At 47.9% G+C, this 23794-nt stretch overlaps 1 protein-coding gene across 1 annotated transcript in view; it reads left to right on the forward strand.

Moving 5' to 3' along the window:
- Positions 1-23794, forward strand: part of LOC128910301 (collagen alpha-1(VII) chain-like) — a 128834-nt gene that overhangs the window by 23804 nt on the left and 81236 nt on the right. Inside the window, 21 exon segments of the mRNA XM_054203388.1 lie at positions 836-965; positions 2440-2556; positions 3103-3258; positions 4369-4485; positions 6634-6780; positions 6989-7108; positions 7759-7917; positions 9121-9249; positions 9690-9839; positions 10531-10668; positions 11105-11251; positions 12209-12328; positions 15487-15633; positions 16900-17103; positions 17443-17582; positions 18863-18986; positions 20338-20481; positions 20801-20991; positions 22099-22173; positions 22462-22542; positions 22641-22667. Of these exon segments, the coding sequence (XP_054059363.1) occupies positions 836-965; positions 2440-2556; positions 3103-3258; positions 4369-4485; positions 6634-6780; positions 6989-7108; positions 7759-7917; positions 9121-9249; positions 9690-9839; positions 10531-10668; positions 11105-11251; positions 12209-12328; positions 15487-15633; positions 16900-17103; positions 17443-17582; positions 18863-18986; positions 20338-20481; positions 20801-20991; positions 22099-22173; positions 22462-22542; positions 22641-22667 (2763 nt within the window).

Here is a 23794-nt window from a genome sequence, read left to right on the forward strand (position 1 = left end):
GGCACAAACCCCCCTGGGATTGATAAGAACAGGTCAGTGGGAAGCACTCTTTCTCCTCTTCCCTCTGTGATTCCACCTCTCAAATAAGCTCATCCAGCTGCCCTAGCGGCATCCCCTGTTCCTCTTGCTGCCAGGATTGTTCATCTTGGTAAGACCTCTGCATGTTTTGGGTTTGGATTTGCCATGTCCTTGTGTGAGGGATGCTGTCGTGTGTGCCGGCTCACCCCAGTTCAGCTTGGTCACTGCACAAAGTCTGAGAGCAAGACTGAAGGATAGAAGATGCATGCAAAGCTTTGCTTTCTAATAATAGAACAAAGCTATGAAAGCATAAATTATTAAGGTTAAGATTATTAATTGTATTAATTATTAAGATTGTATTTAACAAGAATGATCATCCTTGGCCGCCTCAGAATCTCATAAGAACATAGTGAAAACACAGACGTTGTCTCTACCTCTCTTGCCCTCCGGTTACATTGAAATCTCCCTCTATGAGCTTAAAAGGAACGATCTTTGCCAAAGATCGTTGCTTTTCCTCCATTTTTTTAAAGGGGACCACCCTCACCCTTATGCACACTCATATTTTTGTGGAGTTTTTTTCTGGGCTACCTCATGAAACCCACCTGTGGCACTGTCCTGTGTCACTGCTATGTCCAGTGTGAAACCAGGTACCGTTTGAGGGTCGCAGTGTTCTGAGTTATTGCATTTTAAGAGGCTTCTGCTCATGGAAGTCACCTTGCATCAGATGTAAAGCCTTGTGCTCCTAACCTGTTGCAAACATGGGGATCTTCTACTGTCATGGAGGTATAATGATGTCCTTTGTCCCCCTGTGTGACAGATTATGCTGGATGGTGACAAAAGTACAGTGCTGGTGACTGATCTGAAACCCAACACCAAGTATGTCTTCACGGTGAGGGCTGTCTATGCGGATGCCCTTGGGGAGTCGGTGGCTGTCAAGGGGAAAACAAGTGAGTGTCTCTTCCACAGTCATCCCTGTGTGTTCCTCATCTGTGTGGGCACAGAAAAAAAAATACCCCCAAATCGTACGTGTAAGGAGTGAGGGAAGAAGAGGTAGGAATGGGTAGGAGGAACATCTGTGCAGATGTCCGTGGTGTGGGGTGCAGGGTCATGAGTGGGTGCAGAGTAACCCATGTGGTTAACCTTCTTGAAGGCAGAGGGTGCAGCCTGTTGGCTCACACCATCTGATTTAATAACCAGCAGGATTTAACGAATCCAGGCTGGGATTCAGTTAATGGAACACTCGTATAAGGAATGATAAGAAAGCTTTTGGAGACCATGGACTGAGAAACACAGACATGAGTTTTATGGGGAGCTGTATATCCTAAGCACCTTATTTCGGAAGTGGGTGGTCCAAAAGGTTTGGGTTGGCACTCTGCATGCACGCAGGGCTTCCTTTCACTCAAGGTGAATGCCAAGGTGGTATGATCATGGCCTTTAGGAAATGCCCCTAGTAGTGATATCTGGTCCCATTAATTAATGTAGGCTTCCTCTGGATTGCAGTCTGCCATGCCAAATTCCTTTGCTGTCACATGGCTGGCTGTAATGACAAGGATCTTGGAAACAAAGGAGCAAATTCATTCTTGGCCAAACCCTGGAGTGCAAGACTCTGGGTCAGATGTGATGCATGGAGCAGGTTTTGTCCCAGAAGTTCTCTGCACTACTTCAAGGGGTTTCAAGAATTCAAGGGGTGCACTAATTCTGCTTCCCTCCCTGTTTTGCATGAAGTGCCAAGTCTGCTGTGCCCAAGGTTTTTTTGAAAAGAATTATTCCTTTCTTCCTTGTCTTTTGTTTCTTCCCCCACCCCCTGCAAGGTCTTAAATTGTTTGTCTTCTTGAGGGAAGATCTCCAACAGGATGAATAAATAAAGCGCCTCAATGAGGTTGATTCGTATATGCTTGCCAGGAATAAGATGGAATGTCTTAATTGGTGGAAATAAAGTCATTTGATCTCTTCTCTTATTATCCCCAACATGGAGCCAGAGGCAGAAGCTATAAATCTGTCTGCCATGGCTGGCTGGATCAAAACGGGCTCCTCTTTGTAAGAGTTGCATCCATAGGCGCAAGTGGCATTTGATTCATGTGTCCTTGCTCAGTCTGCATGAAACCACTGCGGAGTTTTCTCCGCTCAGGAGGAAATGCCTTGCGGGTAGTTATTTCACAGTTCCCAACACCATTCAAGGAGGAAGCCCGCAAGAACTCTGCCTTGGGGGTTTTCAGCTCACTGTTCAAGCTAACAAGGGTTTGGTAGAGGGGGTGGTGGTTGTTTCTTTTGAGGATTCAGCTGAGAGAATCAGGAGAACTGGCGCTGCTCACCTTTGTGTCTCTTTGTCCTTGAAGACAAAAGATTTTCCAAGGGTCTGTGCCATGGCACTTTATTACGGCACTGTCACATCAATTTCTGCACTATTTTTGTACCCCAAAGCACCTGTGCCTCCGGTCACTAATTTCCGTGTGATAGAAGAAGGACTTTTTAGCTTGAAGGTGGCTTGGACACCTCCACTGGGGAAGCTGGAGGGCTACAAGATCTACATCCCCAGAGGTAAGTTCAGATTTTATCCCTTTTTCTTGGAGTTTCCTTTAAAAGGAGCAGTGACCTGAGGACAGGAAAGGTGCCATCTTGTCCAAGGAACAAAGCACCACAGAGCTCCTGGCATTACTCTGGAAGGAGACCAGGTTAACCTCTTCCAGATGGTTTGGTTCCTCCAGGGTGGAGGAGGAGAATCCTTTGAAGGACTTTCTTTTGAAGAACAAGATGAGGGTGGGGCTGTGGATGCCTTGTACCCATGTGCACTGTCACATCCAGACCTACTGTAGATGTTTTTCATGCTCAAATATGGGGTGAGTTCAAGCCTTCAATGTGTCTCACGCTCAGCTCTGTGTGATCTGGAGGGCTGGGACAACATGGATATGTCAAGCTTTAGCTACAGTCATAACTCTCAGCAACACCACATGGGTCGGGAAGTCTTCAGCCATGCACTGGAACCAGCTCCTATGCATGCTCTGCACCATGTTGTGAAGACATCACCATGGGATGTAGACAGGCAGTGGGAAGGCTTCACCATCACTCTTCTCCTTGATTTTGCAGCCAACAGACCAGGAATGACCTACGAGCAGGTTCTGCGGGACGATGTCTCTTCCCACGTGCTGGATAACTTGCAGGAGGATAGAGAATACAGCATCAGCATCTACGCCGTGTACCCCCAGGGGCCAAGCCAGCCTGTGGCTGCTGTGGGAAGAACATGTAAGAGGTTTGACTTTGTGGCTGCTCCGTTCTTGCCCTGGGTGCAGTGTTCACACCCTTTGCTGTTGATAAGCACCTCACAGTTGCAGCGTTATGGTTTGAGGAAACCACAATAATTTATTGTCATTTAGACAATAATGACCCCTCCCCACCCGGGAAGGGGAATCAGGAAAAAACAAGGAAACTCGAGGGCTGAAGCATAAACAGATTTAATAGAATAAGACTAGATAATTACCATTGATAATACTAAAGAACCAATATTGATCCCAATACCAATCTAAATAGACAAGGATTATACTCAGCCCATCCCACCAGCAGAAGCCGTGCACTCCCAGCAGGGACAGCCAATGTGGGACACTGCAAGCGCTGCGGCTTCAGGAGGAAGGGAAGGGCTCAGGGCTCTGGCACCAGGGCAAGGAGTTCTCAGGATCACAGCCATCATGGAAGAGGAGAAACTCCTCAGCAAACTTTCTGATTTATATTGAATGTGACATTCATGGTATGAAATAATCCTGTTGGCCAACTTGGGTCAAGTGCCCGGGTCTTGCTCCTCCTCATCCCTGCACCTGGTGAGCTCGGAACACTGAGACCTTGAAACCTTCATACCGTAGCTGGCTCTAAAGTAAATATTTTCACAAATTCAGACCCTAGAGTCTTCTAAAAGTACTGTTTTCCCAAGCATTAGAAAAGACCTAACTCAAACCAGCACGTGTAGCTACATGCGCATCAATGGGGCAGGATTCATCAGGTCCTTCCTAACTCCAACCTCGAGCCCTGCTCTTCGCACATCACATGCATGGACATGGACACCCTCAAATGCCATCATGCTGCTTGGAAGGAAGGGTGGGAGATCTGCCAGAGCCTCGCCTGCCCTCCTGTTTTGCACCCACGCTGCATAAAGTGCATTAGAGGCATCAGTCCTGGAAAGCAATTGTCACAGATATGGTTTTAGGAGATGCTTTTGGCCTGTCAAGAAGGGCAGAAGCCTTTGTAAATCCCTTTTCTGCTGACAGGCAGGCTGGAGGAACAGCGAGGCAGGGAGGGCAGACAGCAAAGTCCTCCACTGGCAAGTAGGTGCTCTGAAAGGTTTGTTCCCTGTCCTCCTTCCAGTGAAGCTCCTGCCTGTGAAAAGCATCTTGCTGCAGAATGAGACCACCGACACGCTCCAGGCAAGGTGGAGCCCCGTCCGGGGAGCAACGGGGTACAGACTCACCTGGACATCAGCAGGTAGAAGTTCAGGAATGGGGGCCCTGCATCAGTGAGCAGGGACACGGAGGGACAGGAGCTGTGAGGTCCCCAAGGCATTGGGTGCACTGACACCTTCTGTGTCCATACGTGCAACAAGAAGCTGGAGGAAAACCGGTTTTTTGGGGTCTGTGAATGGTGGAGTTTTCTGCACGTGGGGATAAATCAGCAGCTTGCCACAGAGAACCATAGCATGGGTTGGTTGATGGTAAACTCCACCATGGATGCAAAAATAGCTGCTCCGGCTCTGCATAAAGCAGGCTAATGGGTATCCAGCCCTGTTAACATGGGATCAGTGCCAGATTTACTGGACCTGGGTAGCTCTGGAAAGGATTAATAGCTGGAGAGAAGCTGGTAAAGTACTTCGTGCAGAGCTGTACATCCCATAGCCCCTGAGCATCTGGGGTTACCCCCTTTTTGGGGTGACGGGTAGCATGTTACAGACTGGAAGCACCTGTGCTTGTTGCTTCTCTCCCTGCAGTGCTGAGACCTGGCTCCGTCCCCCAGCATCCCATAATGCATCCTCGTTCTCAGACAAACTTTGGTGTCTGAAGACAGATTTGCATCTGCAGCTGGAGCCTCTCCCCTGCCCTGAACCCAAAAATATTTTGTGTGGGGGAGCAAAAGTTAGAAATTCAGGTTTGATGGCATATTTTGGCCTTGGGAGATGGATGTTTCTGTGTTTCAAAGACAAGATGAGATGTCGGGACACCTGGGCTCCATCACAGGCTTTGAATAAATAGCACACTCTCCTCTGGCTCGGTTCCCCTGGTTATGAAATAAGGAGACGTCTCCCACCAGGGGAGGGGGATTTAGTTGGAGAACAGCTCTGAAGGTCATCAGAAGGGAAAATTCTTTACAGCGAAGATATAAAACTGGTTTTATTGCTTTGTAATGAATGGTTCTCCAGAAAAAAAATCACAGCAACCCCAAAACTCAGCTGTTTGTCCAGTCCTTGCTTGATACCCCAGCTAGAAATGGAGCATGCGGATCCTCAGCCTGCCACGTCTTTGGGGTGGGGACACCCCTTCTTGAGGGGACAGTGCGGGACAGCCTCAGTCGAAGCAGGAAGGGCACGTCACCTCTGCTCCAGGTTTGCTCTTTCCAAGCAGCTCTTTCGCCTGATACTGGTTCACCCCAAATCCAAGGGTGGCAAAAATCCCAAGGGGCAGCCCAGCCTCACCTCTGGGCCCTGTGGGGTCCTTCTCCCACATTCCGTCCCATCCCAAGGCCATGCCTTATGGGTGCAGTGGTGTCGGGATCGAGACACCTTCTGTGCATCCCCGTGCAGCCGTCCCACACACTGGAAGGGTTTAATTTTTCTTCTCTGAATTCTAAAACAGAGAATAGATAAAACAAACGAGCGGCTGATGTGGAGAGAAGGTCTTTGGCTGTGGGGTGGGGAGAAGGGGGATGGGGCTCAGGGTGCTGGTGGAGCAGAAGATGGGGACATGGCACCCTCCAGTGACCAAACTGCAAATGGCAGCTTTCTCCCCCAAAACCCCAACATACTGCTGCCTGCACCTCTCTGCCCCTCTGAAACGGGGTGTGATCCCCAGGGATCAGGTTTTAACTCTTCTCCTGCCATGCCAAGAGGTTGAGCTGAGCAGTTTCTAGTCCACAACAAAGACACAGAAATGAGAAAACGTCTTTTGTGGCATCAGTTGGGCTTCAGGGTCCTGCAGGGAAAGCAAGATGACACTCCAGCACCGAGTCACCCAGGGCTGGGCAGAGTGTGGACCCTCTTATGGGACTGGTCACTGACCAATACGTGGCCATTTGTGTGTTGTTACCTGATTTATTTCCTTTGGCCTGCAAAACCCTGAGTTGCCTTGATCTACTGGTGATCACTGAGGTCCGCCCGAGTGGCTCTGGGTTATTTCTACCTGCATATACATAAGCTCCTTGATCAAGATTTGTTGCACTAAGCCCTATCTCATCTTTGGCTTGAGGACTTGCCAGCACATGTGCAAGCCAGGAGGATGAAATACCATTCAATCTCACACAACTCTGTAGTTCTCAAGTGGTTGTTTGCATGATTGCCCACCGGCCTCCCAGATGAGGAGACCCAAGGAGGATGGTCCTCCTTGGTCTGACCCAAGGCAGCCCAGACATCATTTCCCTTTGCAGAGGGCAGCATCCAAGACGTGAATCTCAGCAACACCTACAGCTACTACATGATCCAGGGGCTGCAGCCTGGCACAGAGTACACTGTCACCATCAACCCCATCTTTGGGGAAGTCGAGGGCCCGGTGGTGAGCAGTAAAGCAACAACAGGTAAGCGCCCGGTACCATGGGTGGGAGACAACCCAAGCAGACATGGATGGAGGTCAGGCTGTGCTGGCAGCACAGAGCTGGTGTCGTTTGTAGTCACCACCCTGTCTTTCATCTGGTGCAGAAAATGTTCTGAGTCATTACAGTTTATGGGAGACACTTAGAAGCTGTTGGGACCTTGATGCAATTGGTCACCTTTTCTGTCTTGCAGTGGCATCAAGCACTGTCCAGATGCTAAAAGTGAGTGAGATATCCATCAACAGCGCCCTGGTCTCCTGGGACTCGGTTGCTGGGGCCACCGGGTACCGAGTGGCTTGGGGTCCTACACCAGGTAAGATCCCACTCTCCTCCAACCTGCGTCACCTCCACCTCCTTCTGTAGTATGGGAGATAAGGCATTGGGAACCTCAAGGATTGTGGGCGTAGGGTCAGGTCCAGCTGATTAACTGGTCTGAGCAGCCTGTCCCAGAACTTCAGGGCATGAACTGAAACCAGAAATTATTCCTGGACCTGGCCTGAAGTCCTAGCAGGCAGGGTCCCTGTAGCAACTACGTTCAGTCTGACCCCAGCCCAACAGATATCCCACTGGGTCCAAGAGTCCTACACCACCTTGCTTGGTCATCCAGGCCAGGGGCTTTGCAACTCCCTGGAGACACTGGGGAGAGACAGAGCACAGAGGAGCTGCCCCTGGATGGCACCACGTTACTGTGGGCCCCGGATGTGAGAGCTGGTTTGGTTCCTTCAGTTCTTCTCAGCTGGTTTGGATCCTTTAGTCATTCAAATTCCCAGATAAATAACCATAGGAAAACTCTCGCTTGTCCCAGTGCCCACACGGGTGTCCTACAACAGAGGTGCAGCTGGGGAAGGAGCTGAACAGGAGATCTGCTGGGGAAAACATGGTGTCTTTCCCAGTATGCAACAGAGCTGCTCTCCAGACTCTTCAGTCTTTATCCTCTTCTATTTTATTTTCTGTCTTCGAAAGAGTTCTTTGGCAAAGACCGTCCTCGCCAGCTGGCCCTCAACAGGTCGATCACAGCCTACTGGCTCCGCAACCTGGCCCATGACACCGAGTATGTGATTTCCCTCTATGTGCTCTTTGGCTCGGTGGAGGGACCGGGGATCACAACCTCAGCCAGGACATGTGAGTACAGGCAGGACATTGAAGTAGGTACCACAGCACACAACCCTTGTGTGGCTGGTTCAACCTTGTCTATCCCTACAATGCCTTTACACCATGCCTCCTGCACCCAACTCCCATCACCTCTATTCGAGGTGCCATGGTGGTGGTCCCTTGCCCTGTTGACTGCTGTGCCTGGTAGCTGAGACTGTGAATCCCAAAGGATTCAGGTTTTCTGCCCGGGAGCCTTCAGAAGCAAACTGGAGCAAACATGCTCTGCAGTGGATCTGTTCACGTGCCATGGACTTGGGCAGAGCTTCAGGTATGAACTGCCCAGTCTGTGCACACTGAGCTTCCAGGCATCCCACAACCCAGACCAATGGCCAAAGACTCCAACATTGTCAAAGAGTCCAGCTGGAAAAGAGACGAGACCTGGGTAAATTTTGCTGTAGGGAGCCATAGGGAGATAAAGGCAGAGGAACATCCCCAACGTTCACCAGGTCTTTTCTGCCCGGTGACAAGGGCTGTCCCCTGCCTCAAAGAAGCGGGGACTCCAAAGGGCTGTGCTGGAACATCAGGTTGCCAGGACAAGAGGCAGTAGATGCAAATTCTTTGTGTAAAATGGGGAAAGGCGGTGGTCTAGTTGATTGCCAGAGCTTGTCCTCCCATGGCAAACTTTGAGGTTGCTGCATCTTGGTGGGGGGAAGGCAGCAATGCTGAGTGTGGTGATCAGAAAGCAGAGGCGAGATTTGTACAGTAGCAAAGGTATTTCCAGAGAGGTTTAAAAGTGGCAGAGGATGACTAGGAACCCTGGGATACAGTATGGAGATACTGGGATGACCTTTGCAAAGAGTGGGCACAGGCAAACACTGATGTTCAGCACCTGTGGGAGCTCAGGGTGGATGTTTCACCCTGCGGACAGTGTGGGAACACCAGGATCTGGATTTCACAACTCCCTGGATCCCTGTACTGCCTGTCCCGGGCTTGCAAAGATGTTCCCACCTGGATCTAGCGCAGAATACGCTTCTCAGTGCTAAGGGAGGTAGGATGTACCCATGTGGCCCAGACCTCAAGGAGTGCAAACTGGTGTCTCACAAGGTGAGGATGATCAGATACTGAGGATAAGCAGAGATGCAACTGTTAACTCTTTTACATAATTTTGGCCTTGTTATACTGAAAACAAGGAGCCCTGTTGCACAGTAGTTTAATGCTTTCTTCACCTTGCAGCTCCTCTTGGCTACGTCTCCAATTTCAAGGTGATGTCCTACACCAGCACAAGCCTGTCTCTGGTGTGGAGTGCCACAGCAGCTGCCACCAAATTCAAAGTCACCTGGAGCCCTGTGGGAGCCGGCAAAGGTGAGGAGAGAAAGGGTGTACATACTTGTTCCTGGCACAGACCCATGCCACGGCCATGGGAGCCATCTTTCCAAACTTCTGATCTACTGTCTGGGGTAGGAAAGACATCTGTTGAGAAACATGGTCCTCAGCCCGCGTCTGTTGGTGATGGCTCCTTCCCTGTTTGCATTCATAGAATCACAGAGTGGTTTGGGTTGGAAGGGACCTTAAAGCTCACCTAGTTCCAACCCCCCCGGCAAGGGCAGGGACACCTCCCACTTGCTCAAAGCCCCGTCCAACCTGGCCTCGAACACTTCCAGGTTCCATGTATGAAGACAATCCCCAAAGCTCTGAAACAGTAGTACAGCAAGGAATGGCTAGGAATGGCTATTTCCTTTGGAGGGGATGCCACCAGCCTCGCTGGTGAGATACAGGCTCTGAACTATCCCTTTTTTTTACAGAAAAACAGGTTGCCAAGACTCAGTATTTGGGCAGTAGGGTGTTGGCTTACCGGATTGACCACTTGCTGCCCGACACCCTGTATAAAGTCAGTGTTCGGGCTGTCTTCAACAAGACTGAGGGGCCAGAGGTGACTCTGGCTCACCACACAGGTATGTCCTGGTGGAACAACCCTCTTTCTGTTGGGACGCAAAGGCTGGGTTCATAGTCCTGTGCATTGCATGTTGGTGGTGGAGTGACATGAGTAGCCCTCATAGCTGGTGGCAATAATCCATGGTGTTCCCACGGGTAGGAGTGAACACGTCTTTCTGTCATGTTGAACAGGCTTAGCATAGGTTTATTAACATCCCCTCCAGTCTTACTTACCGGAGCCATCTCAGGAAATTAGGAGCCTCTCTGCAGGCACCACTTGGGGTCAACTCACCAGCATGCCTCCTGAGGTTTGCTGTTCCTTGATTTGTGACTCTGCTTCTTCAAACTTGGGGTCCTGGGTCCTCTCAGTGTCTTTTTCACGTGAGTTCATCTGCACCACAGTTCCCCACGGTGTTTGAAGACACATGTGGATGATCTGTCCTCTCTTGGCTCCTCCTCATGTTCCTGTATCGTGTCACCAGAGTTCCATACAGGCGGTAAAAGATGTGGATGAGATCCCTCAGCTTAACTCCACAGTGCTCCTCTCCATGGATTCATTAGGAAATGCAGCCTGACATCCCTGGATAATGTCTGAAAAGTAGATTTTTGCATAAATACCCAAATCTTCCTTCAGTGCCATAGCTTAGAGCCATGAACTCTGCGTAACTTGGGCTGTTACTTCAGACATCTCATCCTGGTGAATTTTCACAGCGCCTCTTGCAGAGTCCAACCCCATCCAGGCCGTTCAAGATCTGAGGATTACTGACACTGGCGTAAATACTTTGAAGCTGTCTTGGAGGAGGCTTCCTGGGGTAACTCATTATAAGATATCCTGGGTGCCGTTCAATGGTAAGAATCCTGCTCTCTTAGTGAGGTGCGGTATGAGGACAGAGCACAAGGAACCCCAGAAAATAGGAGCTTAGTTCAGCTCATTCCTTTTTCCCACATTCGGGGGTAGATGAGGACTGTAATGTCTATGGGAGCGGGTTGAAGCCTTGAGCTATATTTTAGTCGCTAACAAAGATATCCGTTGGATGTAGGCATAGCTAGGATTTGGGAAGTCAGAGAAGTTGTTCCCTTCCAGCAGCGTATGTGATGCCTTTGTGACCAGATCTCTCGCCTGTCTTTGCCTCAGTTTCCCCATATGCAAAATGAGCACATAACACTCCTCCCTGGCGAGGTGCCATAAGATATGTGGGAGGAAACTGCTGTAACAATAATTGTTGATAGCAATTACCCTGCCCTTTCTGTGTAACACTGGCTTTTTTTGAATGGCTCCTCTTAGGTGGCTTGGAAACCTCCCGGGTGGTTGCAGCAGAGACGGTCTCCTTCACGATCCCCAAACTGAAGGAGAGCACCACCTATACCATCTGCATGTCTGCAATGATCGGGGGCCAGGAGGGAAGCCCCACGCTCCTCACAGCCAAAACTTGTGAGTACAGAACCACTGGGTGAGGACAAGGGTATCCCCACATTAGTGCTGGGGGCTCTCTCTTCCTAGGGGCTCTGGTGGAACGTGAGGATGGAAAAAGAGCAAAATTGGCTGTTAGACACCTTACTACTTCTCAGGTCCCACCAGCCAGCAAGCCAGAAAAAATGCATTGGTCCTTTCTTCTTATTTCTAAGAAATGTTGGAACTTTGCCTGTCTTCCCATGCCAATGATGACCGTGAGATGCTATTTCTGTGATATGTTATCTTGGAATTACCGCTGTAGTTACAATATCTTGGCCATTTCCAGTAGATTAGGGCAAACATCGCTCCCAATGCTGTGGCATCGTGCGACTTGATCGATGCTGCAGAATAGGCGGATTTGGAGACCCGGTGGGGGAGAAGATGCCGGGTGTGGGGCCAGCGCTGTGGTTTCAGGGAGCACGAGCATCTGGCACAAATGAGCGGGCAAAAACTTTATTGCCCAACTCAACAGCTCAAACTTCAATCAGTTTAGAGAAACACCCAGCAGACCAGGCTGAAGATCTGCCAATGGTTATTTGCTAAAACTCCATCAATTCCCACCAGCTGAGGGTCTGATCTGATTCAGCTTTCTGGAAAACCCCTAGAGCGCTGCAGGGTCTCCTACCTCTCACCAGAAACATGGTATTTTAGGAGGCAGAAGGTCTCCAAAGCTGTTTGCAGGCTAAAGTGTGTTTCCTGGGACACACACATCTTTCCACCCCAGGGTAGATATCATCTGAGAGATTCACCAGCAGCTGGAGCTGTGGATACGTGTAGCAGAGATGTGCTTCACGCTCATCGTTTCTATCTGGACTTTTTGCCTTTGATTTCAGGATTTGAGCCTCCCAAAAGATGCATCATCTTCCTTTCAGCTCCGGCAAGCTCTCGGTGGTAACTTCTACCCACCCTAAGCTTTGTTGCTTTCTTCTCTAACAGTGGATTTACCCAAAGTGACTGAGTTCACAGTGCAGGAGGCTGCAGAGACCAGCGTTTTGCTGACATGGACAGCTGTTCCTGGGGCATCCACATACCTATTAACGTGGCGCTTGTCTTCAGGTAATGTTTTTTTGGTGGGGGAAGGAAGGATGGTTTGTAATTTGGTCTGCTCCTGTGTGAGCTGCCCCGTCACCCAAGGGGATTTGAGGATGGAGCATGCACATGTCTGGCTTGTCCCATGGCCTGTTTGATTCAGTACCTGGTCTTAGAGCCAGGTGATGCTGCAGAAGATGCAAGAGGCAGGTTTTAAAGGGGAAATTTCTTTCCACCATCAGCCTTAAATGGTGGCTGTTTCCTTCAAGTGTCATGACTTGTGTCTCCAAGTGCTGCCCAGTTTGACCTGGGGTAAATGGTGGCGTTACTGATGGCACCAACACCGTTCCTTCTTTTGAATCCATCTGGACCCTGTTTAGCGGCAGAACAGAAGGTTGACCCTGGGGCCTTCCATACATCATGTCCCTTCATCTCAGCTTCTTCATTTGTGTGAAAAAGAGGGGGGAAAACGGCAGCTGGCCCACTGAGGAGACTCACAAGATGACCCGTTTGGCCATTGCAAAATTCTCGGGGGAAGAAAAAGGAGATGTGAAAATTGGTTAGGAAAAAGCCCGCTGGTTGCATTATCAGTGTCTCTTCCTCTAGAGTCACCACCTGTCCATCAGGGATAGCTGCAGTGAACCAAAAAAAAAGTTGTTTCTTGTCATCCATACAGCCCTAATTCTTATCTTCTTAAAAGCTTCACTATATTGTAAAGAGCTTTTAAAACTTTCCTAATGATTGCTCACAATTTCTAGTGTATATTTCTTTTTCCAATTGATTTGTCCTTACAGGGTTTGCCCTTTGAAAACACCAGCTATATTATTTTTTCCTGGAGTGGGCTTAAACCCCTTTGAATACAGCAAGTTTCCTGCCGTTGTTGCTTCAGCCACTAACTTTTTGCTAAGGATCAGTTCATCTTCACAAGTCAATAAAGAAAACGAATCTGACACAATTCCCCTGCGCTCCCTGCAGTGCTTTTTTGAGTTACCAGGTCGTCAGCTTTAATTTTTTTTAATTCCAAGGACGTTTTGGTATTGGCAGCTTACGACTTGCAGCATGTGTCACTCAGGATGAAGTCTCCTGCGGTAGCATCATTTTTTTTGCTCTACATATTATGGATAAGTGATTAGGTAACTGAACATTGGGTTCTCTAGGGTGATTTAAGTGATCTAATGCAACTGTTCCCCTTCTCTGCCATGCTGTTAAAAGATCGATCTGTAAGTATTCAAAAATCATTGGTTTCAGAGTTATCAGGGGCTCAGAAATGGATAATACCATGTCTGACAGTCTCCCTGCGCCCTCGCTCGACCAATCCTTCTGAAATAGGTTTATAACTATTGATTTAACATTCCAATCAGATGAATCTTGCCACCGCATTTCAGTGGTACCAACGAGATCAAATTTATGCTCATAGGTGAGTAATTCCAGTTTCTCTTGTTTAATTATCCAGGCTGCCAGCGTTCCTGTATAAAGGCAATTAAGAATTTTGTCCTTTTTTTGTGTGCGTCTCTTGGTGCCTTGATTAATTTTCTTCTCCACGACTTGATTTTTTTCTAAATGAGTACTCATTCATTACCCATTTCCTTTGCCCCCCTTTCAAGTTCATTTAATGCCCTCCTCCCTTCTGGCTGACTCCAGCCACCCAGGATTGTGTCCCCTTCTACGCAGCTTGAGGTCGTCCCAGCTGTAGACCTCCTCTGTCCAAGTGTTATACAAAACTAAACCCATGTATGTCGACAGGGCTCCCTCCAGAGCCGTCCTTCCTCACACATGCAACAAGAAGAACCTTGGAGAAGTTCAGCGGGACATTGCCCTCCTCTCTCTTCTTTCTACCTTCTCTTGACTGTTCTTGGAGCACCACAGTCATGGTTTTCTTATCCACCTAATCAATAGAAGCTCATTTAATCTTGCTTTTGCACCTTGGGCCTCACAGTCTCTTGTCTCTTGCAAAACATCAGCTTCATTCTTCATAGAAAATTGTCCCCAGCAAAGATCATCTTCCTTCTCCAAAGGTCACGGACTTCTTCCTGCATATGCTTGCCAGTTTTGCGCTGAGCATCCCTCCCTGGGTATGATCCAGGGAGTCCTAACTACCTGAGTCCACCATCAAAGTCTTCTTTGTCTCCCAGAGTACGAGCGTGGTAACTGTATTTCTCATTGTGTGAAAGACCCATTAGGTGACAGAAAGAGGTGTAGTGCTACACAATGGCATAGCTGCAAAAGGAAAAGTAGCCGAACTTGCCTGTTTGGGGGTCCAGGCAGGCAGGGTGGGTGGTGGGCTGCCATAGAGCTGTGTTTCGGCAGAGCTGTCAGCTTGCGTTTCCTACAGCAAATCCCTTCAGACAATGTTGCGTGGCATTCAAACCCATTGTTATTATTTTGATTTGCCTACCCAACCGGAGGGGGGTAGAAGAGTTTGAGTCAAACTGCAAGAAGGATTTTTATTTTTTTTTTTAAAGGAGCAAAACCTCCCTTCCAAATTTTTTTGGGGGCAATTGAGAACATCTAATGAAACAGGCTATATACACCGATTTAATTTCTTTCCATAGAAACTAATTTTTTTCTTTATTTTTTTTAAGGGAAAATGCTACTTCAGAATGAAAAGGTGCAGCTTTCACTTTGAACAGCGTCAAAACACATCATTCAATGTTTCTGAAATAAGACAGTTATAAAATGTCACAACATTATTATACATTTTCACAGATTTTTTCCTATCATTATTTTAGATCAAAACTATCTACTGTATGCAACCAAATTTTTCAAGTTAGTTCGATTCTATTTTTCAGCAAGCTTTCCATTTATTAACAAAAAAGAATCTTGTTTCTATACCTGCTGACCGCTGCAAACCGTCAGTCTATCACAGAGCTCAGCCTTGGCCACCACCTGGACCAACTGCCCTCTCTAAACACTTGTACAAATTCCCATTTTCTTTTCCTGTTCATGTACTCAAGAACTCCCTTGTCAGATGCAAACAGCCTTATTTCATCTCGTTTAGGACCTGACCACTGCAGTTTGCAAATGTGTCTTACCACGAGCCTCCGCTCCAAAGCCCAGGACTCATCTTGTCCCCAACCTCCTGTTCACCAAAGGTGGTGTCATTAGAAGATGGGATGGTACAGAAACGGGAGTTATTTTGAGTTTCTCTGGCTCCCAGTCAATGCATGTTTCTTCCTTTTTCACAGCTTCTGATCTTTCCCAGGAACTGGTATCAGCAGCTTCTAGATCGTATCGAGTGACAGGACTGAGTGCCAAAGAAACATATTTGTTTTCTATAAGACCAGTCTTTGGACATACGGAGGGACCAGAGACAACACTCCTTGGGCAAACAGGTATGAAGGCTGGAGACTTGTGTTGGGGTTTTACCTAAGTAACTGCTATTGAACCATAGAATCATAGAATCATAGACTGTGTTGGGTTGGAAGGGACCTTTAAAGGTCATCTAGCCCAACCCCCCTGCAGTGAGCAGGGACATCTCCCACTAGATCAGATTGCTCAGAGCCTCATCAAGCCTGGCCTTGAATGTCTCCAGGGATGGGGCCTCCCCCACCTCTCTGGGCAACCTGGGCCAGTGTCTCACCACCCTCATGGTAAAGAACTTCTTCCTAATGTCTAATCTAACCCTGCCCTGCTCTAGTTTGAAACCATTGCCCCTCTTCCTATCGCTACATGCCCTTTCCAGCTTTCTTGTAGGCCTCCTTCAGGTCTCCCCGGAGCCTTCTCTTCTCCAGGCTGAACACCCCCAACTCTCTCAGCCTGTCTTCACAGGAGAGGCTAATTTCTTGGCTTCTCTACTGTCGTGGTTTTGGCCAAATTGGCCAATGGCCAGCAACAGATACTCCCTCCCCCCCACAGCCTCTCATGCACAGAGAGGAGGAGGAGGAGAGATAGATTTATGAGTTTAGAAGAAACTAAACTAATGAAATATTAATAATAAGATTAAAAGGAAAATAATGAAATAGATACAGTATATACAAGACCTTATTAAGCTTCCAGGATGACGTCACTGGCAGGCACTGGGGAAGTCCCAGGCTGGACTCGGCAATGGTTGGGAACTGGGTTCCAGAGTTGGAGTCAGGAACACACGGATCGGGATCAAAGGCAAATGAATAGACAGGGTCCTCCTCGGATGTCAGCCATTGAAGAAAGAGATTTGACCCTTTGATCCCTCAGCTTTTACACTGAGCACAGGGCAGATGGGATGGAATACCCCTGTTGGTCAATTTTGGGTCACCTGTCCTGTCCGCTCCTCCCCGCAGGTGGGACATCTCCACGCTTTTCTGCTTCCGACCCTCCAATGGGGCAAATAACCAAATGAGCTGACCTTGGTTGTTATAGCAATAACTATAAGCAAGAGCCTCACTGTGTACCATTCCTTGGCTCTAACTGTTTTATCACTCTGAATGAACTGTTTAGACACAACATGCTGTTAATTTCAAAGAGTTAGAAGAGGCCTAGATAAGAAGTAAAAATTACTGAACAGAAAGTTGGTTCTGTTTTACCTCAAACCAGGACATCTACCCTTCTGATGCTTTGCTAGATAGTGGCATCATAACTAAAAGAGGTTTAAAAACCACCTTTCTGTTTGCCTCTTTCAGTGGGACCTCACAGAGAGTCACCTGGGCCAATCGCTCCAGTGACTTCTACAAAATTGGATACGATGAGATCCCCGTCTGTATCTCCTAGCAATGTGGGGACCACTCCTTTTCCACTGGCCACCACCACAACGCTACCACCGACCCCAGAGACCCTACTGTCCACCACCGCAGTGTCCGCACTGCTGACAGCTCTTCCAGGGCCAAGTGAGTGTGTATCCGTGTGTGATTTGATGACGATGTAGCAGTAGGTCAAAACCACCAGGGACCATGGTCTTCTCTGATCTCAGGAGCCAAAACTAGTCTTCATTCACTGAGTAGTGACAGTGACCAATGTCAGGGAAGGGGAAGACACAAACCCGATTAAAATGCAGTGAAGCTCTCAGCACGACCCTGTGGGGTGAAGGTGCTGCCTGCTCACTCACCAACACTTGGCATCGCAAGAGGTATTTGTGCTTGGGTTTGTTTTGTTGCTCTGAACACAAAGAAACATGCTTCTGCTTTAGGACCCCCCCAGCTTACGGAGATCCTCTCTTCCCTCTGCAGTCTGTGGCAAGTTCAAAGCAGACATTGGGTTCCTGGTGGACGAGTCCTCAAGTATTGGCCAGAGCAATTTCAATAAAGTGAAGGATTTCCTCTTCCGGATCATTTCCTATTTCCCTAAGATTGGGCCTGAAGGGACACAGGCAAGATTTTGTTATTCTATTTCCTAAAGGGGGTTTCGTTCCAAGTGTTCACCTTTTGCTCACCCCCATGATGACAGCAGTCTACTCGCTTACATGTTGTGGCTCAGAAAGACACATGTGTGTGTCCAACAAAGACATGAATAAAAGTCTCCCAAATCTCAGCCTACTCATTTGGATATATTTCCATTTCTTGGCTATTTTCCCAAGAGCGAGTCACCAGGAATAAAGCAAATCCCACACCCAGCGAAATGCTGTCTAGGTTATGGAGCCCAGGGGTGTATCAGGTGCAGGTCCCCCTCTAGGACCCCATTTCTGCCCACGTCCAGGATGCTAATGGTTGGAGACCCAGGTTGGGGCCCAGATGGGAGATGCAGCACGCACCAGCAGCTGCGTCCTCCAGACAAGCAGAGGACCAGATCCCCAGGCCATGCTGTGAAACACCTCAAGGGCAAATAAAGCCTAGAGCATTAAGCAACAACTCAGCAAAGCCAATTGGAAGACTCTGTAGATAATTTCTTTGTGTCGTTTGTGTTTAATTAATGTAATATCCAAACTAGCCCTTTGAAAGGGTCACCTGCATATCTTACTTTCAGTTGATCAGGGGAGCTTCTTGCACTCTTTCCTTACAGGTAGTCTTGAAGGTGTCAGTACATGATGAAGTTACCCTGGGGTAACAAATAATTCTGGGGAAACAAAGACATTTTGATGGCTACAGTATGAGCTCAGTAGTTGGCCTCCTTTTGCACTCAATGGAGATCCAGGGTTCAGCTCAGGAGGGATGGGTGCTGCCATGGGACCTGCCGCAGCAGGAGATGCTCCCACCCGACCACAAGCTGCGTGAAGTGCGCAGGCGCAGGTATCCCATCAGTCCTGGGCTGTATCCACCAGCCTGTGCAGAAATATCTGATGCCCTAGGAAGTCTGAAATAGTAGAATCATAAAATGGTTAGAGTTGGAAGGGACCTTAAAGATCATCTAGTTCCAACCCCGCAGCCATGGGCAGGGACACCTCCCACTAGACCAGGTTTCTCAAAGCCCCATCCAACCTGGCCTTGAACACTTCCATACCTTGCCCGTGCTTAAGCATATGGAATAAGCATATGGATTATGCCCTATGTGCATGCCAACTTGACAGCCATTTTTGTGCTAGTTTTCAGTCTGCGAGAAACACAATGGCTTTCCACTCCTGTTGCACTGCAACTAGTTGAATTATCTAACTCAAGGCAGTTTATTGAGTGATAGCACAGTTGCTGTGTGTCTGAAACCCCTTTTCTTTGGCAGGTTGCTGTTGCACAGTACAGCGAGGAGCCCAGGGCAGCTTTCCACTTCAACCAACACCGGGACCGCAACAGTGCCCTGAAAGCTGTCAAGGGACTGAGCTATGCTGGAGGCAACACAAAAACAGGTCTGTATGGGTGAGCTGCACACATGGGGTGGACCTTCTGGACCAATACAGAGGCTGGAGACCAGGGATGACATTTGTCTGAGTGTTTTGAACCCATTTACCTGGTTAGAAAGTTGTGGCCCAAAGTTCTTCAAAATTTGAGAGTGGAGGATTGAATTTAGTTTTATTTCCAGGGATAGTCTTCCCAGCTAGCCTGATGTCCTTTACCCACGTCCTAGTTTTACTACTGGGTTTCTCTTCATTATTTTATAACCTTGCCTGCACTTGAGGGAGGTTTTTATACCTGGCTTGGAGACAAAGCCCATAAACGTTAGGTAAGGATAGTCAATGCTGAAGCATCCTTATTGCCCACTGTATGCACATTTTAATCAGCAAATTCCAACTGTTATTGCCTTGTTACCCCTAACAACAAAACAATGTGCCCCGTCCTATTTTCATGGTGTGTCATCATGTAAATGTCCTTTGTTGGCATCTCTTGCACAAATAACACAGCTCTTCACCAGTAAAGCGTCTCCAAAATTCACACACTTTTGTCTCATGTAGTTAAATGCTCCGAGACACACAGTGCTTTCCACCTCCTCGTTCCCAGCAGGACAGTAGGGTATACCTGGTTCCCTGAAGGAACATGAGCAGTAATATTAAATTGAAGGTAATTAGTTTTAACTTTACTCTTCTTAAATGGCCTAATAGTTGTCTTCCAGTCAGTCAAGATAAAGGGAAGCCATGAGGCACCCATGTTTGTTAATTGAAGGCTTATATACCTCATCCTGGCTCCGTGATATTGGCCAGGAACACAGAAAAAATGGGGCTGATCAAAATACAAGAATTTTAATGGTACTGGTTAGGGAAAGCAGGCATAAAGCTGGTCAGACTGCAGATTCCTGGGTAACCTTGCTCTAATCCTTCTTTTTTATGGAAGTTGTGTCAATAGAGGCATTTTACCTGTCATAGGTAAAACGCCTCTATTGTCCCTTTCCATACTATTTTGAGTCTTAACCATTTCAGTTTGGGGGAGATTTCTTCACAAAACTTTCCTGATCTTTCTAAAGAAATTTGGAAATGGGGATCCTGTGGGGGTTTTTTCCTAAACTGCAAGGAAAGTGCTTCAAATCTCCCAAACGTATTATTTTTTCCTTTTCGAAACTATCTGCTGAATTCATCCTGAACCATTTCAGCCAACCTGTTTTACTGCTGTCTTACCTGAAAAGACATTTCCCCATGTTAGGGACTACTATCCATACCTGGGGCCACACTGAATGCCCTTTTTTCTCCATCTGTGGAAGAGGACCCACAGTTCCCACCTGCAGACCCAACAGGCAGATTTACACTGTCCCTCTCTATGTTTGCCCAGGTCGTGGTATAACCTACATGCTAAAGGAGTTCTTTCAGTCCTCCAGAGGGATGAGACCAGATTTCCCTCATGTGCTGGTGCTGGTGACTGATGGGCGATCCCAGGATGATGTGTTGCTACCAGCCAGAGCAGCCCATGGTTTGGGTAAGAGTTGCCCTGTTGCGTTTCCCTGAGGCCTTGGTTCTCCATCAATTTCCAGGGCGTTGAGGGTGGTACGTTATGTGACGTGCGTGCTTTGAGTGCACTGCTGACTTTCTTCGCTCTTTTATCCTTTCTTCTTTCTGTTCCTAGCTTGAGTGTCTTGGTTTGCTATAACTCACACATGCTGCTTCAGGTGAGTTCTTGCGTGGCTACTGGAGTACCTAATCCCAGCAGAGGTTATGAACAGGAAGGTTGTGACGAGGGGATTGGAAACTCTGTTCTCAAACATTTTTGCTTCCGTTGAGTGAGCGATGTGTTTCAGGGATCCGCATCATTGCTGTGGGTGTCTCAGGAGCTGACCCCGTTGAACTCAACAGCATCTTGCTGCAGCAGAACCTCCAGAACGTTTTCTACGTCAGCACGTTCGACGACTTCCCCCAGATCCTCCGCGAGCTGATAGAAGTCATTTGTTCTGACCCTCAGCCTTCAGGGGCCCAGCTGCCATCTGGGGAGGTGAGCTGCTTCACAGCCCTTTTGATATAAGCCAGCTTTCTTGGCGCACGTCATGCACAAGGGCAGTCTTCTTCCCTGAGCAAAGTTTTAAAGCAAAGTCAGAACAGATTTAGGACACTGGGTCCAATCCTGACTTCACTTCCTGTCCGACCCTAGAGATAAGGAGCAAAATCTTGGAACTCAAGGGAGTGGAATTGGGGAAGCCGGAAAACAGCTTGGAAAGTTTTGTTGCATAAGGCCACTGCAGAGGCAGAGGACTTGAATCTATTATAAATTGATTGCCCTTTTCTAACTCCGGTCGATGGGTCATTGGTACGGATTTGAGGTCATCTGCAGAGTATCTCCAACAGTGATATTTTATGGCTGTTTCAATGAAAAGGTTGCTGACATAAAAGCGCAGTGACCTCTTGACATCCAACAGGTCTGAACAGTCTATGTTACCTTCACTGGAGAAAATGAGTCTCCGTAGTAGTTGGTGGACAGCTAACGCAGTGTGGTCAGCAAAGTCTGATCATGCTTCAGTTCATAGGTAGGCGTCCACACTGGCATAATAGCTCAGATGATGATGTTCATGCTATGGCAGTCTAAAATTAGGTGAGATTAATGCTGTCCATGGACAGTTGAATTAGGGTCTTTATTTCATCATCAACAAACTCCTTTCCACGGTCTCTCCCATGAGGGAGAAGAATTGCATTGACGCTACCTTGAAGTCCTGCAGATATGTAACCAAGAATATTTAGAGTCTCTCTGAGCCAAAAAGAAGATCCTGAGCTGTAGGTGTAACATGGGCCAAGACTTCCTGAGTTATCGATATGCTTCCTGACTGCATTTTGTCCTCACAGAACTTTGTGTTCTCCATCCCGTTCTCCCAATTTCAAGGCACAAGCCGGAGACACAATAAATAATTCATGACCTCCCAGGGACATTAAATAGTCTGAGGATATGAACAGGTCTCCTGGATGGTCAACCTTGCTTCTTTCTTCTGTTGCGTGAGCCAACTCACGTGCTAGTCTGTGTTTCATGGTCACTCTGGTTTGGGTTTATTTGCCATCCTTTGTCAGATAATAGTTTCATTATCATTTGTTCTATTTTCCTTTTCTTTTCAAGAGCTTCAGGAGCTCACCAGCTCATGGAGGCTATGACCCATACAGCTTTACTACAAAGGGGGAGAAAGGAGAGAGGGTGAGTCCACCAGCATGAACCGTCCACTCAGTTAATTAATATGTGACTAAATGAGTAGAATGAAGGAAGAGATCTAGCAAAGAATCATCTTCAGATCTTTTATGGTTTTTTTTGATATATCCTACACCATGCAGGGTTTGGAAATCGGGGAAAAGGGAACTATCGCACGTGTGTGCTGGTAATTGGGGATTCCCTCAAACGGTACAGAAGGCTAGTGCTGCCTGAAGCTTGTTTGGGTTTGCAGGTCTGGGGCCGTAACCTGGATGCTGTTATTTTCCATATGTTTAGGGTCTACCTGGGAAGGACGGCATTCCCGGGCTGCCGGGCAGACCGGGGCGGACAGGTCCTCCTGGTCCCCCTGGACTCATGGTAAGTATTTGGTTTAACAAACCTTGTCAAAGTGCCATTTAAGAGAAAAGTAAGCATGGCTCTCAAATCTCTCTCTCTCTCTCTCTCCTGTTTTGCAGGGTCTCCCTGGCATTCAAGGTGATACTGTAAGTATTTTGAATGCAGCAAAGATCATCGATACGGTAGGACCCTAAAGGTTTGTTTTTCAAGCCTTTCAAAGGCCAGTTGTGCTGAGCAGGACACCAGGAGAACAGGAGAACCAAGTGACGCATTTTGCCTTTATGAGGGGCTATTGCTGTCACCGAATAGCTCCGAATAGGTTTCCTTCTGTTCAGAGATCTGGCAAATAATGCAATACAACATGGGCACACTTCTAGCCAAGTAACCCTCAATGAACCAGAGCTGTTGAGAAAAAGGCCAAGGACTATGAACTCTGCCTTCAGTCACATAGAATCATAGAATCATAGAATCATTTCGGTTGGAAAAGACCCTTGGGATCATCGAGCCCAACCGTCAGCTCCACTCTACAAAGTTCTCCCCTACACCATATCCCTTAACACCACATCTAAACGAGTCTTAAACACATCCAGGGATGGTGACTCCACCACCTCCCTGGGCAGCCTATTCCAGTATCTGACCACTCTTTCTGGGAAGAATTTTTTCCTAATGTCCAGTCTAAACCTCCCCTGTTGCAGCTTGAACCCATTCCCTCTTGTTCTATCACTAATTACCTGTGAGAAGAGACCAGCACCAACCTCTCTACAGTGTCCTTTCAAGTAGTTGCAGAGAGTGATGAGGTCTCCCCTCAGCCTCCTCTTCCTCAAACTAAGCAGTCCCAGCTCCTTCAATCGCTCCTCATAAGATTTATTCTCCAGGCCCTTCACCAGCTTCGTTGCCCTCCTCTGCACTTGCTCCAGCACCTCGAGATCTCTCTCGTATTGAGGTGCCCAGAACTGGACACATCTATCAATCCTACTGCATAATCACCAGCAGCATCGTTTGCTCACGGCCTTCCCATACACAAACTGTTCACGCAACAGTTCATAGCATCGCTTGGCAAACGTGCATCTAGCGAGACCAACCAAACCTCACGTGCCCTTGTTTTCACTGTACTAATTGCTCCGTGCTGTTGATGTCATTGGTGATAGCACAGCTTGGCACACTAGATCAGCACTCACGAATGTCCCTCCCCTGCTTTTACCAGGGCTCTGTTAGTAGATAAATGTGTTTGACCACCTAAATCACCCTTGGTTCTGAGGGCTAAATTGTCAAG

Source organism: Rissa tridactyla, chromosome 1, assembly GCF_028500815.1.
Source record: "Rissa tridactyla isolate bRisTri1 chromosome 1, bRisTri1.patW.cur.20221130, whole genome shotgun sequence".
NCBI lineage: Eukaryota > Metazoa > Chordata > Aves > Charadriiformes > Laridae > Rissa > Rissa tridactyla.